The following is a 17,459-nucleotide window of genomic DNA, read 5'->3' as shown; positions in this document are numbered from 1 at the left end:
AATCTGTTGTGTTCAAGCTAGAAAATACTGGTGATGCTCCTGTTATAGAGCCACCTGCACACTCCTTTTGCGGAGGGTAAGAAACTTTGTCAAAGGATAGATTTGCTTGGAAGACTTGATTTTTGCTCTGGGATGTTTCCTTATGTAGGCAGAACTGCTCTGGATCCAGTTGGAGGGAAGAAGTTTGGCAGAGGATGTTTGGGAATGGATGAGGTTGATGAGGAGCTGCAGCTGTTGTTGGAAAGCTGGGGTTGGGATGTAAAAGTGGGGAAGATAATAGGAAATTTTTGCATGGATAAGGAAACTGGGGATGAGAAGTATTTGGGAATGGCTGGAGAGCAATGGGTAGTGTGGTTCAGCCTGCTGGGGAGAAGTGGATGTGTAGGGAGAAAGTAAAGGAGTCAGACACTGCAGGGGGCAGAGATTTGGAGGTGACAACAGGCTTTCAGCCTTCCAAATAGTGATGGGGTGGCAGAACAGGCAGTTGGAGCTGGGAGGGGTTTGATTTTCCCCTGTCCCCCCCTCCCCCCCCCCCCCCCCCCCCCCCCCCCCCCGTTCATGCTCTATAGTGGGAAACTCAGTGCATGGAGCAGAGGTTTGAGCACAGGGGGAAGCTCACAAGCACCATCAGGATTTACAAAGCGCTGGAGCTCAGAGCTTCACCCATGGAGCTATAATTTAATCTCCTCGTGTGCATGTACTGCGATACCGTCTCTAATTACACAATCACACGCTATCTTCCCCAGGAAACCTGCCCCATCTAGTGTGTAGGATGGATCTGTTCTGGAGAGAAATCAGTGCTGTGCCCTGAGGTTTCTCCATAGCAGCTCTTTATCTTTTGTGACGGAAAAGATAGCCTTTTGCAAGTGGAAGCCCAATCCTGGCACCTCTGACCTTTGGGGTTTCTGTGACTGAAATGGTGTATTTCTAATGTGTGTTTTTGTGCACAGTCTCTTTCTGTCCCCGTGCTGAGATGAGGGACCTTTGCAATGGTCTGTTGCAAGGACCTTTCACATTTTAAAGCATCCGAGGTGTCTGTTTCTAATGACAAACACGTTCCTCCGAGTGTGTATGTCCTGACTGATCAGAAATAGAGCTGGTGGTTGGTTTTCCCCTGACCAGAAGTCGATGGTCAGGTCAGATCGGTCACGGGCTTTGCCCTTTGGGAGCAGAGTCTCGTGCCAGTTGTGTGCAAGGGAAGACCCATCTCCTCTTTGCCTAATATTTGCTGTGGTTTGTTGTTTGAGGGAGGGAGGAGGTGGTAGGAGTTAGTTTCCAGGGATTTCAGAAGCTGAGCACATCTGCCTGGCAAAGCTCCTGCATTAGTGAGGCAGTTTCTTTCCTCCACCTCTCTGTGTCCTAAATTGTAATAACACGATCATGCTATTTTTGATTCCCTTATTTGTGTGGAAAGCCTGTTGTTTTTTTTTTCTCTTCTCTTTCAGAATCCAATTTTCTCTTGACATTTCTGCCTAATGTAGCAAAACATGACCTTTGAGAAAGGACATTCCAGCAAGATTCACTCCCTCCTCTGCATCTCTGCCTCTCTCCCACATCTTGCTGTCTCTCATGCATCCCCCTTTACGCTTCCTTCTTCTCTCTGGGTTGGGGGAGGGAATTTACTGCCTTGCTTTTCAGTAGCAGTGAGTTGCTCCTTCCCCTCCTACTTTTCATCTGTCTTTTTGCAAAGTTTCCAGGTGCTCAGTGCTCCGGGGTGGATAAAGGGAGTTTTGCAGTATTTCCCCCCCATACACACTCAGTTTCACCTGCGATTTTTACCACCTTTCTAAACTTTATTGGAGGCTGGAAGCAGTTTGTCTACAGCTGTAGGAATGGTGGGATCTCAGTCATGTGAAATGAGGTACCTGTGGTTTGCCATGGTTTCCACAGCAGGGTAGTCTGGTGTGAAGCAGAGCCAGAATTTAATGATGCAGCACAGTGTCATCATGGTGTTTGGGCTCATTCTTCTGCCAGGCTTGTGGAGAGCCTTTGGGGTGATGGTTTGCTGTGTGAATGCAGACCGAATTGCAGAGTTTTGGGCTTTACAGCGTCACTTGGTGGCCAGTGGGACAGGACCAGAGTGGCTTTTCCCATGTGGGTGCCTGGGCTCTTGCATTTGCCCAATGCATGTCTGCCCTCACTGCAGCCTGATCTACAGCAACAAATGAATCTCTTGTCACAAATCCTTGTGCATTAGACCTGCATCAGCGGGAGCTGTTCCAGGTTTTGCTTTCTTGGTTTTTCCATGTTTCTGCAAATCAAACAGGGATTGTGTGCTGAGCCTGGCATGGCTGGACTGCCACTATCACCTCTGTGCCACCTTGTTCCATGCCTCCTCTCTGGCCAGCTGAGAGTTTAATGAACCTTCAGGTAGTTCATGCCACTGGTTCTTCACCTCTCTTTCCATCTGCAGTCCCGTATCAAGCTGCCTTGGCTGCCTGCAGCCCACCCAGGCAGCTTGTGATGGGGAAGGAGATGGTGGGGCATGGATAGATTCAGCAAAGGATGGGAGGCAGCACCTCCTGTTTCTTCTGGAGGCCAGCATGGATATGGGAAGATTTAGGTTTCTTCCAGGGCTTTTGACCACCCATCCCTCTGCTCACCCCATGGGCTGGTCCCTCGGTTGGTAGCTCTCAGGCTGGCCAGGAGTCCCCAGGAAGGCTGCCAGCTACAGAAAGTGTTTCATTACCCTCTTACACCATTAGAAGCGCAGGGCTTTTCTCTGCACTCACTCTGCCCCAGACACATTCCTTCCTCTAGTTTAGTACTTCGGTTGCTTTTATGCTTTCGCATCCTCTCTGGCTTTCATCTGAAAAGGTGATGTGTGCTGGGTTGCAGAGCTCTCCCAGGTAGATGAGATTGATGGTTTTGCAAGTTTGGGCAGATGGAGAGAGGGATGGGGAGCTGTTAGCTGCTGTAGCAGCAGTACCCCTGGGTGCAAACAGCACACAACTGTGTACTGGGATGCTTTGAGAACACGGCTACTGCAGATCCTACGGTAACGCCTTGGGTGTTGTCATTTGTGCTGTCATTTGAACCTGGCTATTGCTATTTTTAGCATGAGGTTTGTTCGTAATTTTTTGTTCAGGTTGAGATTAGACTTGTTGTTTCTGCTTATGGTTGGTTGAGCTCCAGATTCACAAGCAAGGATCAGTTATCTCTTAGTCTGTTTGGGTTGGTTCTTAACATTGCTGCCATTTTCCCCTTGGAAAAATAAATAAGAAACTTCCATTTAGGTTCATCCTCATTAAAATCTCTCATTCTGAAAGCTAAACTTGGGTCCTAAGCTGCTTGACAAGTTCCCTGTTGAGGAGGACGATGAGCTCCGTGGAGGTGGTAAGGCCACGTGCAGGAGGAATTACTTACCATGACTTTGTTTTCTTGTTCATTTTCAGAGATCTCTCTGGGAACCGGCTCACCACTCTGTCATGGCAACTCTTCCAGACCCTGCGACTCTTTGAACTGTAAGTCCCACCCTGGAATCATCTCCTGGGAGAAGAGGGGAGGCTGAGAGGAGGAACAGTTTCCAAACAGAGCTATTCTGAAGCCTGTGAATAATTACCTAGAACTCCAGTGGGCAGCACCATCCTTGGGAGGGTTATCTGGCTACAGGAGCACCAGAGCAGAACTTCTTCCCTTTCAACTTCACAGCAGCTGGCTAATTAACGTCGGGATGATGAACAAGTCATGCTTGGGGTGGTAAACGGTTGACTAACTCTGGGAACACACTGGAAATGCTTACTAGGCCAGATTTTGAGTCAATCTTCTCAAACGCTTGATGCTCATCTCTTGCAGGGTAGGGCTAACTGGTTTCCTCCTGCTGATGGACGTGCTTTATCTGACACTCCTGTTTTTTAGGCTAATGTCTCCCTTGCTCTGTAGCAATTGAGGCTCCTGTGTGGGAGATGAGATAGCATCTCTCCTGGGGCGCTGGTGGCCTTCAGCCGGCTGAATTATTGATAGAGCATTCAGCGCTGTGCTTGAAGAATAAGTGGACATGAAATCAATGGAGCGTTGCCCTGATGACCTATTTTGTTGAATTTTTGAAATAGTTGTTTGTTAGGTATAAAAAAATATATATATGTAGGATTTGTCCCAGAGGATCCTGGGAAGCTCCATTCATCCTCACTGATGATCAATAGAGCTGTAAGCTAGAAGTGACTTATGAAAGAATAAAGACAGTCTTTCAAGTGGGAGTAAGTGTGTTATCACCGGTGTTACTGCAGTGTATTTTATTTCTGTCAAATTGCTAAATGAAAAATACTAATGGTGATATTAGAAAATAGAGAAACGCCCTTCTGATGGGGGGGATCTGGCTTGCAGAGTTAAAATGCTGAATTTGGGATTTATCGCCTTACTCATTACAGTTCTAAATATTTTTTCTAGCCTGGCTCAGGTTTCAAGTTTAATAGCATGAGTCATTTGTATTCTTAGACCTTTACTTATTGTCATTGCACTGTCTGGCAAAACTCAGATTGATGGTTGTTACCCAAGAGACACCCAAGAGTGGAAGAGCAAATGGGGCTGCAGTCCTGAGCTAGAGGCACTGGCAGGGCCCGGAGTAATGGTGAGCCTGCAGATTAATGGCAATGCTTCCAACAGGGCTTGTTTTTATGTGGCTTTGTTTCATTTGGTCATATTTTGTTTCTTCAGGCATGTCCCAGGTCTGCCAGCCCAAGTCAGGCTCAAAAGACCAATAGTGAGCATAAAAGGAATTGAGATGCTGCTGTTTGAGCAGTAAAGTGTGCTAGTCCCCACCTGATGAAGTATAGATCTGTGTTGTCCTGCTATGGTGATCCTGACAGGGAAGCTGCTGTACTTGGAGCGGCTTTGGTTGGTGTCAGCAGAGTCACTTGGGGCTAGTGCTCTGCAGCCTGGCAAATGGGAAGGAGCTGTGCTCAAGAACTGTTTTCTCAGAGCCAACAAGCCCTGACTGATGAAAGAAATAACACAGATAGAAACATGAGAGATCACATGGCTGGTTGGTGTAAAGAGGTGATGGGGTGGGAAAGCGGTGCTGATGTGATAATGTGGTGTCCGTAGTGTCCATGGTGTCCTGTGGGGAGGTTTGGCATTGCACAGGGCTGGAGGCTCAGCCTGACCTCTCCTTCTGTCAGGCTGTGAAAGGGACCTTGGCAAACCACCCCCTTGGTACCAGCTTCAGTGACCAACTTAGACCTACACATGTGAGTGCCTGCGGGGTCTGGCTTGCTGTTGGCTGGGCATGGTCAGTGGTGCTCCTTGTTACTAAGGACCCTCCATACATGTGAGTGCAAGGGAGATGATCAGTACCAGAATGAGATGATGGTGCTGTTCCCTAAAGTGTGCTGAGAGAGGGATATTTTAGCTGATGGACACTGGGACATAGATGTTAATGGGGCAGGGAGATGTGCCTGCTGTGTCCTCCCTGGGGATGTGAAACTGTCGTGCTGAACTTTGGATTTATTTGGGATAAGACAGCATGGATGTGTAGCTTAAGCTCTGAGTAATCATTCACGTAAAGATGCTGGGAATCAAGCTAAAGGCATATGTTATCTACCGTGGGCTAGACGGATAGGACCTGCTGATGAGGAAAATCAAATACATAAGATGGTGAGAAATTAGTCGTAGATACGCAAAAGTGGGAAATACTGTATTTATTTTTTTTAGAAATGCAGAGGATGGGTGAGTAAAAGACAGTTTTTTTGGCACACTGAGCTCCAAGGAGGCTTCCAGAACCTGTGAGGGAGACAGAATACATGGCCCACATAAAGTGAGTGTGAAGCACTGGTGAAAGCTAGAAAGGGAGCTGCAGATTGACATCAGCCAAGGACTTGAATTTGAGCCAAAACACTCTGGAAAGGAAGAAGGTGGTGAGCAATAGAGACTGATGCAGAGACAGCAGCCATAGGGAGGCAGGCTGAGCAGCAATACTTGTGCACGGCTGTGCAGAGGAAAGAAGAACCCAAAGACATACAGATGCTGGAAAGAGTCTGCTCTTCTTGAGAGGTCTACAGAGAGGGTTGGTGGGACAAGCGGATGCAGGTCTGCAGTCTTCACCAGAAGCACTTTACATTAGGTACCAGCGCTACCAGGTAACTGTGTATCCAGAGGGGAATAGTTACCAAAGGTAAAAGTGACTTGCAATGAGGCAGCTTGGAGCAGCAGGGAACACAGGAAGGGAAGCGATGGGAGGATCATCCTCCAGGAGAGTGCTTGGAGAAGATTAACTACAAATGATGCAATGTGGAGATTGCCAGGGAGCACAGGACCTGACAAAGCCACGCGTGGTGAACATGGAGGAGGAAAGAGCAGAAGACTAATGGGAAGATCATGCCACACTATGAGAATAGGCAGGTGGATGGGAATTTGGGACTTGAAACAGCTGCCTGGCTGCATTTGAGGCATATCAAGCTCAGGAAAATGGTATTGCTTTAAAGCACATTTTCTTTTATTGTTCAACAGAGCTGAGACTTTTTTCCCCTGCTGACTCAGTGAAGAAAGGATGGCAAAACTGAGGCACACTTCCAAAGAATATTATCTTTTTCCTCCTGGCCAGAAACAAGGCTTGGAATGGTTTCCAGTGACTCCAGCCCTAATTCCCACAGCACAGGCTGACCTTGACTGCAGGGGTTTGGGCTAATGTGTACACAACCCTCCAAAGTCTGAAGTTGAGTGCGCACAGGGAAGCATCTGACACATGCAACAGCTCATAAACATTGACTTAGAGCCTTTCTTATCCAGAAGTCACAGCTGGTTTCCTCTGTCATGTCCTTGGCTTCCTTTGTCATGTCCTCAGAGAGCTTAGGGCTGACATTTCAAGAAATTCCATCCCAGAAAGACCTAAAACTCTGGATCCAATTACATCTTTGGTTGTATAAGACCTTGTAGTCCTGAACATCTCACTGCTCTGCCTGGCCCATGAGCATTTCTAATACCAGCAGTTTCTGCTAGCTTGCTCTGCAGTATGTTTCTGTGATGCTACAGCAAGAGGCTTTAGTAGGGATGGAGCACAGCAGTGTCTCTGTTAATGTTCTGAGTCCAACTTATCATCTGTGCCTTTAGCTTCTAAACTTGTTGCCGCCAACAGTCACACTAATAGAGTTGTAGGTAGACAGTGGGTACTTGCCTGCTCTCTGCATTAGCTAATACAGCCATCGTGCATCACTCCCTGTCTGAGCTCTTCCTTTTCTATCCCATTCCTTTTTGGCAGGGGTTTGGAAATAACAGTTCTGGCTGGACTGCCAAGAGAAGTCCTGGTTTTGGGAAATAAATAGAAATGAAAAACAAAAATAGATTTTGTTCTCTCTCTGCCGGGTGCTCTTTGGTTCTCAAGCTTAGGGAAGCGATCTCAGTCCCGAGGTAGGAGAGTGTTATAATTGCAAGTGTATGAAACCTTGGCAGCAATTTTATGTGAATCGAAACAGACAGGAAAAGTGTGGCAAGGATCTCCACTGCCCTCTGAGAGGTTTTAGTTGCAGACAGCTTTGCTTTAGCTGCTGAGTGGGGAGGTGTGGAACAGGGCATGTGAATCATTTAGCTGCCTAGCCTGGAAAAAACCCTGCTCTATGTGTGTGTGAAGTTCTATCTGTCCCAGTACACACCGGGATGCTGATGGTGTCCCTTTTCATGCTGGTCCACCCTGGTGCAGGCTGGCCAGGCGGTTCTGGGGGGTAGGACGTACAGCTTTCTGTGGGGAGCAAAGCTGGGGTCAGCAGCATTGCTGTCTCTGAAGTGCTGACTTGGTTGCCTCCATGCCTTTAGGGTTTCTGCTCTGTCATTGTCCCCTCAAATGACAGGGTAGACCATGGTTGTCACAGTTTTGCTCTGTCCCAAACACAAGCCCTGCAGTGTGCCTGCTTCCCTGCTGCTTTTACCAGGGGCTAGTGCATGGCTCTGGCCCATGTGCTGGTCTGGTCCTGTTTTTTTGGCCAGGTCCTTGGTGCAGAACCAGCTTTGCTTGTGCAGAGGGACCCCAGCTCCCTTCTAGCTGTGATACTTGCTATTTCTCACAGTGATTTTTAGTTTTAATGGGGCCTCCAGAAGGTGTGGGAGTGTGCACAGCTCCTGAGCGCCTGTAACTAAATGATGCTTTGGCAACGTTTCCAGGCTAAGGCTACGTGCAAAAATGCCCTTTGGGTTTACTTGTCCTCTCTGGGAGTTAGCTGTGTCGGATACAGCTCATGAGAAGGAGCCTCTTGCTTTAATTATCACTGTGGTGCTCCTGCACTCATTAAGCACACAACAGCAATGAAGACCTTTGTCCTTCACACTGTGATGGGAGACATCTCCACAGCACATGGTGATTTCTTCTGGCCTGACGGTGGGTTTTGGCCAAAGGGAGCCTTGTGATAACTAAGACACTGCTTCTTGCAGAGAAGGGAAGGTACATTTATCTTGTCAAGCAGAGGGTTGTTAGTAGTGGAGATGTACAGAAGTTGTGGGAGGAAGAGTTGGAAGGAGCTGCAGCTCCTAATGATCCCTGCAAGGGATGAGGAGAGAATCGTAAATAGCTTGGATTGGAAGTGACCTTCAAATGTCATCTAGGCCAGCGCCCTGCAATAAGTAGGGACATCTTCAGCTGGATGAGGTTGAAATGGAGGTCTAGGCTTTTGGACAATGTGAACGTGGAAATCCCTATGCACTTCTTTGGAGAGCAGGCTGACATGGCAGGCAGGCTCCAAGCAATGAGAGATGACATCTCCCATATGTCAAGAGTGTTTTTGCAATGCCTGTTAGTCAAAACGGGTGCACACATCTGTGCCCTTTCTACCCGTGGTGCCATGCCAGCTGCTGGTGCCACATCCAGCTGGTGATGGGAGTTAATTTGTGCAAAAGCTCCTGTGGGGGTCTTGATTAGAGCAAGTTGCATCACTGATGGTGGAGCAGGTCGTGGGTAGGTTCTGTCTTGAAGCCCATTGCTCCTGTATTATTCATGGGCCTTCATGAATTAGCAATGGGCTGGGAAGGCTGCTGTCTATTACTTACAGAGTTGCCTTTAAGTGCTAGGACAGCAGATCTCCCCTGCAGCCTTCATTTTGTGAGGATATTTGCAGCAGAACAGAATTTCTCCCCTGTTGTCTGTGAGCTCCCCAAGCTCCCTGTTGGGTCCCAGGGTACAACTCCTGTTACCTGATCTGCTGTTAGCTGAGTCTATGGCTCTTAGCAAGTGCCATCCTGTGTCCTGCTTGTAGCAGTGACCTTGGGAGAATCCCAATGAGAAGATGGGATTCATGGCCATGCTGAAGAGGATGCAAAGCCTGCGTGAAACACTGTCAGTACCTGTCATAGCATGCAGCTAATGCCTTGTCATTTGAATCCCACCAAATCACTGTGCTAATCTGCTCTGGTCTGTTAAATTTAGCGCTTTGGCCTTTGAGTTGCTTGTCTGAGCTTTGTATCTGCATTGAAAAGGTTTACGTGCTTTTGACAGGAAAGGAATGAACTAATGAAAAGCCACAGAGTGAAGATTAACTGAGTGTTTGTTCTTGGGGAAAAAAACCAACTCAAAGTCAGATGGCATCTTGTTCTATGAGAAGATTTAAAGTGGCATCACTGAGGCTCAGGTTGAACACCCGTGGGTGCTACCAGAAGATCCTTTCTCTTCTTCCTCCTTTTGCAGTACTGTATTGATGTAACAGGAGCTGCACATGTTTGGAAGGTTGTTTCCAAATCCTGTTAGTTGGTGGAATTAATTTTGTAATAGCAAGCATGAATTTTTAAGTAACACATGGAACAGACCAGAAAAAACTGACTTCCTCCTATAGGACAGGGGAATCTAGATCCTGCTGGAAGCAATGGTTTGACCTTTGGAGATGCCTGTCTGCTTAGGATGACTGAGCTTGCCTTTTGCAGTGCTGGCTCCTGTGCTCCCTATCTTCTTTTGCCCCACAGTTATGTGGGGAGATACTTCGGTCAGGCTGTATCTCCTGTTTTGCTCAAGTTTGCAACCCGTGCTGGTAACTCAGTCTCTCCTGGCTGAGCACTGGGCTTTTCTCCCTGCTGTGACTTGCCCTCTTTGCATCTCCACAGAGAGCTGCAGGGCTTTAAAAATGTAAATGAAATGGTTAATAGGTTGGAAAATCAATTATAATAAACATTCCTGGTATATAAACTGTGTGTAAGTGTGGTTTAAATGAAGTACATTAAAGGCAGTGCTTTTCTTCATTTCTCCTGGTCAGGTCAGCAGGGTCTCAGTGCAGTGCTGTTTGATTTGATTAAAATGCATGATATCCTGTGCATTAGCTCGTGTCCTGGGTCACCAGGAGGCTGTGTTCCTACAAGGTACTCGGGAGGATTGCTGCCAGCTTCACTGAGTGCTTGTGGGGACTGGAGGTGTGTTTTGCCCAGTAGGGTTTTGGACCCTACTGAAATGGGATTTGAAGATGTCAATCTATATTATAGGGTAGTGAGGAGCTGCCTGATCCTTTGCTGAGGGATGAATGCTTTGGGTGTCTGTATGGCTGTGGGATCAAGCTGCAGATGTGCAGGTCTTGCAGTGAAAGATGTTTATCTATGTGCTGCCCTGGGAGATGGAAAACCTTGTGTGCATGCGTGAAGGAGACTGTAAACACGTGGATGTACAACCTCTGTCGCTCTGGAGATGGAAAAGAGGTGAATAACAAGTGCCACAAGACCCTAGGCAAATAACACAGAGGAGATTCTCCCTTAGCTCTAAAGGGATCCCTGCACCTGCATGGTGGCTGTTCTGCTGGGGGAGCCTGGAGCCAGGCGATGGCCCTACTCATTCTTCTCCATCCCACCATCCTTTCTCACACTCTTTCTGCCCATAGGAGACTAGAGAGGAACCTTTTTAACTGCAGTTGTGACATCCGCTGGATCCAGCTCTGGCAGGAGAAGGGTGAGGCGAACCTGCAGTACCAGGACCTCTCCTGCATGAACATGGATGCAGCCATCATCCCTTTGCATGAGATGAACATCACCCAGTGTGGTAAGCACTCCTAGGGCCAGGCACAAGGGAAGCCAAGGTGGTGCTGGGAGGCAACCTTGTCCTATCTGGCATCTCTGGTTCGACCACTTGCTTGGGTAACCTGGTGTAGGAGAATCCCACCATATGGTCAAGAACAAGAAAACTGAAGCTGACAGGGGGTAGTTTTGTATTAAAAATAGAGTATCTGGTTAAATGTGGGGCTGCTGTTTATTTGTGTGTGGAGGTATTGGGTGATCTGAGGCATTTCCTTCACTGTAATGCTGTTGCTTGACAAAGTGTCTGTGATGAGTCTGTGATGTCTTGAAAAGGTGGTATGTGTTTCATATTGCTCTTCGGCTGTCTAACAAATCCTAGAAGCAGCATATCATTAAAAGACACTGCCACTGTATCTTTCATAATTACTCTTAGGAAATACATGTCTCTGTTCGTTTTCTTTTGTTTTCTTTTTTCAATTGAAAGCCCATATCTGTAGGGAAGAGGCAGGAGTGACTTTTATATATCTTTTTGTTGCCTGCTGATGTTTAAAAGACTCCAGTGGCCCTGAGAGAGTTACCCTTTTCTCCTTCACCTTGTTCACACATCAGCTGTTGGTGTCAGGTTGTGCTCTGCTGTTGCCACTACTGGAAAGTATCCCTTGCAGAGTGAGAAGAAGGAGGTGTACCTTCAGCACAACAATTAAACTGTGTATATGCAAGCAGCTGTCAGACTCAAGGGCTGGAAAAAAAGGAGGAAACCCAGAGGTTTTCTTTTCTAGGAATTTGGGTTGGTTTCTTGCAGCAGTAGAGGACAGACAACACACACGTTTGGATTTGCATGACTTTCAAGTTATTTTCAAGTTCACGATGTCCCTTTATTAAGCTCTGGAAATTGGCCAAAGCGTGCTAGCATGTGGATGAACTAATAAGATTTAAGAGAGTGCTGTAATTTCCTCCCTGCATTGGGAAGAATAATCTACAAGGATTAGAGGGAAAAAAAAATCCTTAGGGATCAGGGGCAGGAGGAGAGGTGGCTCCACCAACGGTGGTGTTAGACTCTAGGGGACAGCAGGGTGATGATTTGGGAACACAAATATGCTGGTGCGCAGGGTGAGGACATTCTGACCTTGTGGTCTTGTGGAAGGACAAGGGAGCTGCACTGGTCTGCTTTCCTCTAAAGAGAGCCTGACTGTTCAAGCACTAGGACAACTCAAGGGTCATTGTCTTTGTCCTTCAGTGCTGAGGGGTGGTGTGTCTTTGTGTGGCTGTATTTGATACCAGCTCTACCTGGAAAGAACATATGTTGTCCTTCCCATCTCACTCTTCACTGATTCTTGCCACCTCTGCAGCTTTGCTAGGCCACTGCCTCCTTTCTTCTGGCATCCCCCCGAATCAGTACAATGTTGTTTCCTTCTTGGTGCCACTGTTTGATGGCAATGAAAGGATGTGTATCTCCATACAGGGCTTTGGGATAGTGTGATGGATACTGCTGCCCTATAATAGGAGGGGGAGACCCTTGGTCAGTAACCCAGTTTGCTTCTACAACATTAAGAAAGCTGTCTGCCTTTCTTGAAACCAGTGCTGTTTTGTTTCATGTTGCAAAGACATTTGGTGCCTGTGGAAGCAAGAATGGAAGTGGTGTAAATCAGAGCTACCGTAAATCAGTGAATGCCTCTGCCACCACTGGGGAAGAACAAGGGCACCTTTTATTAGGAAAGTTGCAGTTAATATGAGGATACATCCTTGGTCATCTCTTGATTGTTATAAATTAGAGGGACACTTTACTGTGCTGAGTGCTCTGTGCCTTGTCCCTGGAGGTGGGAACACTTTGGATCTTGTTCCAGCACATGCAGCTTTTCTATGTGCCCTTGAGAGCAGCTCTTGTGGGAGTTGGAATGGGTGTTGAGTGAAGGGAAGGGCAGCTGGAACTGGACACCAGCTTTCAGATTCAAATTTAATGGAAGAGTCTGTTCATCTGCACATCTCCTAATTTCCAGTGTCTACGTTTTCCCTATCTCCAAGACACCCAGCTTCTCTCAGTAGGGCAAGGCCATGCTGTTGTTTCCCTACTGTTTATCTCAGGATGCTGGAGGCTGATCTAGGGAATAGCTTGGTGGGATATGGATCCACACATGTCCTGTGGCTGGCGGTAGCAAACACTGCTCCAGACCTGAGCACTTTGTTTTCTGGCTCTTTTAGACCTCCCTGAGATCAGCGTGAGCCATGTGAACCTGACGGTGAGGGAAGGGGAGAATGCTGTCATCACCTGCAATGGCTCAGGCTCACCACTGCCCGACGTTGACTGGACAGTGGCTGATCTCCACTCCATCAACACACACCAGGTAGGGGCTGCAGGATCTCAGTGCTGCCTGTGCTTGATGTGGCAAAGGCAAGGTGGCTGCTATGGACTCCCCAGGTCTGTGCATGCAGGGCAAAGGGTCACATAGGTGGTGGAGGCTGCTATAAGAAACATGAGAAGGCTGTATCCAAAGGAAAATTGAGGTTGTACCCTATCCACATGAGAACCTTGGAGCTACTTGAAGGCAGCAAAACCTTCCCTCTGTATGGCTGGAAAGTTAAGATGAGATAGTTTCATATTTCAGTGCTCCCTAATTGAATTAACTTATGTCTCCTCTAATGAAATTGTCTATGGGAGTGTCTGCTGCAGCTGAAATAAGCTTTTCTAGAGGCAAGCTATGTTTATCAGTGCTACAACCTTATGGCTCTCCCCCTCTTAGTAGTTCTTATAAGATGTGATGTATTTAATTAGATGAGGAAATATCTCACTTCAACCCGTTCCCAGTTGTCCTTGGATTTTGGAGACCTTCTCTTATGTGGAAATTGATCCTCATTTTTCTGTGGCAGTAGCAGGAAGGAGAGCAGCCACCAAACACTGATTTCTGTCTGTATTTCTCTGGGGTTTTTAGACCAACCTCAATTGGACCAATGTTCATGCCATCAATTTGACCTTGGTGAATGTCACCAGTGAGGACAATGGATTCCTGCTTACCTGCATCGCTGAGAACGTGGTGGGGATGAGCAATGCCAGTGTACTGCTCACCGTCTACTGTAAGTAGCAGTGGAGAGACCTTGATCTTGTAGAGGCTGGAGGGTTGCTCTGGGAACCATTCAATGTATGGCTGCTTTCTACCTGTGACATACTGGTTTTGTGGATGTTTAGGAGCTGAGCACAGTGAGGGGGAGGTGGATCCTCGCACAGCTCTTTAAGTGTCAGTATGTTTGCTTTCCTGCTGCCTCTATTAATGCAGAAATGAGCACTACAGCAGGGGAGGAACAGCAGTACCACACTGGTGGTAGACATCTCTCCACCCATCTGTTGGAAGATCCAGCAGAGTAAGGAAAAGCAGTAGAGGGACTAACACTGTTTACAAACACAGAGTTGCTTGCCCTGATGCTATATGAGAGGTTAAGAGTCACCCTTACTGAAGCCAGTGTAAATCTTGCCTCTTATTTCAGGGATGCTAGTGCTTCCTCTCAGATCTGTTCCTACAAAGTTAAACTGCAAATGCTGTGCAAACATGCACATGTCAAATTTCAACTGTTCACTTTTTAGCTGCAAGTAGCTAAACTTTCCTTGTGCTTTCTAATATAATTTAACACAAACCTGACCTTAAGAGGAAGTTTACACAGCTTTGTGTTCTCAAGCAGCTGAGATTTACTATATGTTGCTGTATCTGTAATATTTGCCCTTACTCTGTAGTTTGAAAAATCCCCCAACCTTGGCAGGTAGAGCAGAGACCCATGTGGGATTGTGGCTAGTCTGGGTGAACCCACAGGTATTGTGTGTCCAGTGCAGTGCTGGAGACATGGGGTCCTGTAGACAAGGCAGTCACAAAGGATAGGAAGAAGAGGAGATGCTTTACTGCTTTTATCTTCTTCCCAGTAAGTACTATTGATGGATTGAGGAATGGAGGTGATTAAAGTTCACATCAGCTCAGAGGTGATTGGTCAGCAGGCGTGTGTGTTTTGCATCTTTTCCTCCACACCTTAAACTGCACCATGTCAATGCCTATATTTAGCCATTTAATCCTCTAAGCTGTAACGGTTTCTGCTCCCTCTGCTCTTGCTGCCCAGACCCATCACTCAGGCTGCAATTTCATGACGAAAAGATCTGGGTTTGTGCATGTAGGTGGCTGCCTGTTTTGAATCCTCCTTGCCAGGAAGATGTGAACAAGCCACATGCAGATCTAGGCTTGCGAGTGAAAAAGAGGTGGCTGGGATGCAGCTCTGTGGTTTGGGGTAGTTGGGTGCTGGTGGGATAATTTTGCACAGCTCTGCTCATCTCTTCACCTTCTTCTAACACTTTCACTGCCTAAAAACACTCTGCCTTTTTTCCAAATGAGGCCTGAAGTTGGTACATTGTTTTTGTTCATTGTGGATGCCCCATGGATTGTCTTTGCGACTGGATGGTACCAGGAAAAAGGAGAGGTTTAGGGAAGACCTCCATTTTAGTGACATGGTTTAGTGGTGGACTTGGCAGTCTTGGGCTAATGGTTGGACGTGATGATCTTAAAGGTCTTTTCCAACCTAGTTAATTCTATGGTTCTATCTTGTGTCCTCTGTCTTTGCTCAGCACTCTGTTGTTATAGTTCAGACCTTGTCAGCCTTGTGGTTTGGGGACTTACATGTAGGTGTTGTAAGCAGGGTTTCAGAAGCAATGGCAGAATAACATTTGAATTCTTGGGGTGTCCCAGGGGGAAGACAATGCATATGCAATAAACTGCAGGTGGAGTCTCTGTTTTGCTTTTCCCTCTCCCACTCTAGTCCCTTTAATTAAAATACCCCTGGAGGGTTTTTGGCGGGTGAGAACTCCTTTGGGATATTCAGGCAGTCAAAACCCCCAAGGACAGGCAGTCGCTAAGGGATGTTTGCTTCCACAGCTGTGCAATCCAAAACTGCTTAGTGTGACTGGAGAGCTCCCATGGGCACCTTGCACACATGTACTGTAACAGTACTGTGTTGCCGCGTTTTCCATAATGGGGACATGCAACCTCCCCATCATCCCTTGAGGGAAGGAGAGCAGCAGTAGGGCAACTCCAACCTTAAATTCTTTTGGGCTAGCAGAAGGACCATCTCTGTTGTTAATCTGTACTCCTGTTCAGAAGCCAGAGACATCTGGCTGTGGTTCAGATCCTACTTCTGGGGAGCGTGGAGTGGTTCTTGTGATTTAGTGCTGCTTCTTTGCAGACATCCATGGGAGGAGTAGAAGGAACAAGGGATTTCAGAGGCGTTTTCAATAATCTTAATCTCCGTGGTGCACAGAGGCGTGATATGAATGGAGATGTGCTGTGAGCCTGCCCTGTTTCTCTCTGCTAGATCCCCCTCGCATCCTAACTCTGGAGGAGCCTGTGCTACACTTGGAGCACTGCATTGCCTTTGCAGTGCATGGGAACCCAGCTCCCACCCTTCACTGGCTACACAACGGCCAGGTCCTGCGGGAGACAGAGATCATCCACATGGAGTTTTACCAACAAGGGGAAGTGTCTGAGGGTTGCCTGCTCTTCAACAAACCCACTCACTATAACAATGGCAACTACACGATTGTGGCTACCAACCAGCTGGGCTCAGCCAACCAAACCATCAAAGGACACTTCCTTGAAAAGCCCTTTCCAGGTAGGATATTCAGTTTATCTCATCATGGTTGCTTGCAAACCAAAGGATTTACTGTGGTCCCACCAATAATCCTTGCACCTAGATAAGGCCTTGACAACCTGACTTGGTCTTTGAGCATCAGGTTGGAAGATCCCTGGAGGCCTGGTCACCTCCAGTGTGTTTCTCCTACTCATGTGTACTTTGGTGTTGCAACTCTTAAGTGCAGAGAGAGACACACACTGGTTTAGATATTTTTGTTGTGTAACATATTCTGCAGTGTATTTTGGGGCTTTTTAAAAGATCTTTAGGGATTTCAGTGGGAATGGGATGTAAGCTTGGTCAATTATTTTGGATCTCTTCTGGGGTGCCCCAAAGAGGATGGTGAGGTTTTTGGAGAGGAGGTATTCTTCAATGTGGTTGCTAGTTGTGAGCTAAAGAAATCCCTTTGAAGTGATGCAGCTTTTCCCTTTTTTTTTCCTTCTAGCTTGCAGTTGTGAAATGATTAAAGCTGGATGCAGCAGTGTCAGGATTGTTTTCTTTCTGAATATGACATGTGCAATGCCAGGATGACAGGTCTACAAAAGATGTGATGGCTCAATTAGTTGCTTTGCATCAATTTGCTGGGATTTCTTAACTGATTGCTTGGAATTCCCTATTGTACTCCCTAGTGATTTAGAACTTAACCGCAAAATAACCCCACAACATTTGAGGACATGAAGATCCAGCTCTGGGGAGAGCAGTAGAGGTTTTATGGTGACATGTGCACTGTATAAGAATGCAGAGGGTCTTACCCTGCCCTTTAGCATTGCAACACTGACATTCTGCTGGCCATTATGGAGTTAATCTGTGCATGCTGCTGCCTGTAGGAATGATGCCATGAGAAAGTGGCAGCTCTAAATTGGCCCTTGCAGCCCAAGAAAACCCAGCAAAATAGGGCGTTT

General features: G+C 47.1%; 1 protein-coding gene across 5 annotated transcripts in view; it reads left to right on the top strand.

Annotated features, from left to right (window-relative positions):
• NTRK3 (neurotrophic receptor tyrosine kinase 3) overlaps positions 1 to 17,459 on the top strand; it is a 203,856-nt gene that overhangs the window by 48,793 nt on the left and 137,604 nt on the right. For all 5 annotated transcript variants that reach the window (XM_005148762.3, XM_005148765.3, XM_005148764.4 and 2 more), the window contains 5 exons: positions 3,396 to 3,464; positions 10,773 to 10,930; positions 13,105 to 13,247; positions 13,833 to 13,974; positions 16,243 to 16,539. In XM_005148762.3, coding sequence (XP_005148819.2) covers positions 3,396 to 3,464; positions 10,773 to 10,930; positions 13,105 to 13,247; positions 13,833 to 13,974; positions 16,243 to 16,539 — 809 coding nt within the window. The remainder of the gene's footprint in view (positions 1 to 3,395; positions 3,465 to 10,772; positions 10,931 to 13,104; positions 13,248 to 13,832; positions 13,975 to 16,242; positions 16,540 to 17,459) is intronic.

The sequence above is a fragment of the Melopsittacus undulatus genome, chromosome 9 (assembly GCF_012275295.1).
Source record: "Melopsittacus undulatus isolate bMelUnd1 chromosome 9, bMelUnd1.mat.Z, whole genome shotgun sequence".
NCBI lineage: Eukaryota > Metazoa > Chordata > Aves > Psittaciformes > Psittaculidae > Melopsittacus > Melopsittacus undulatus.
This window is presented reverse-complemented; position numbering and strand designations above follow the sequence as displayed.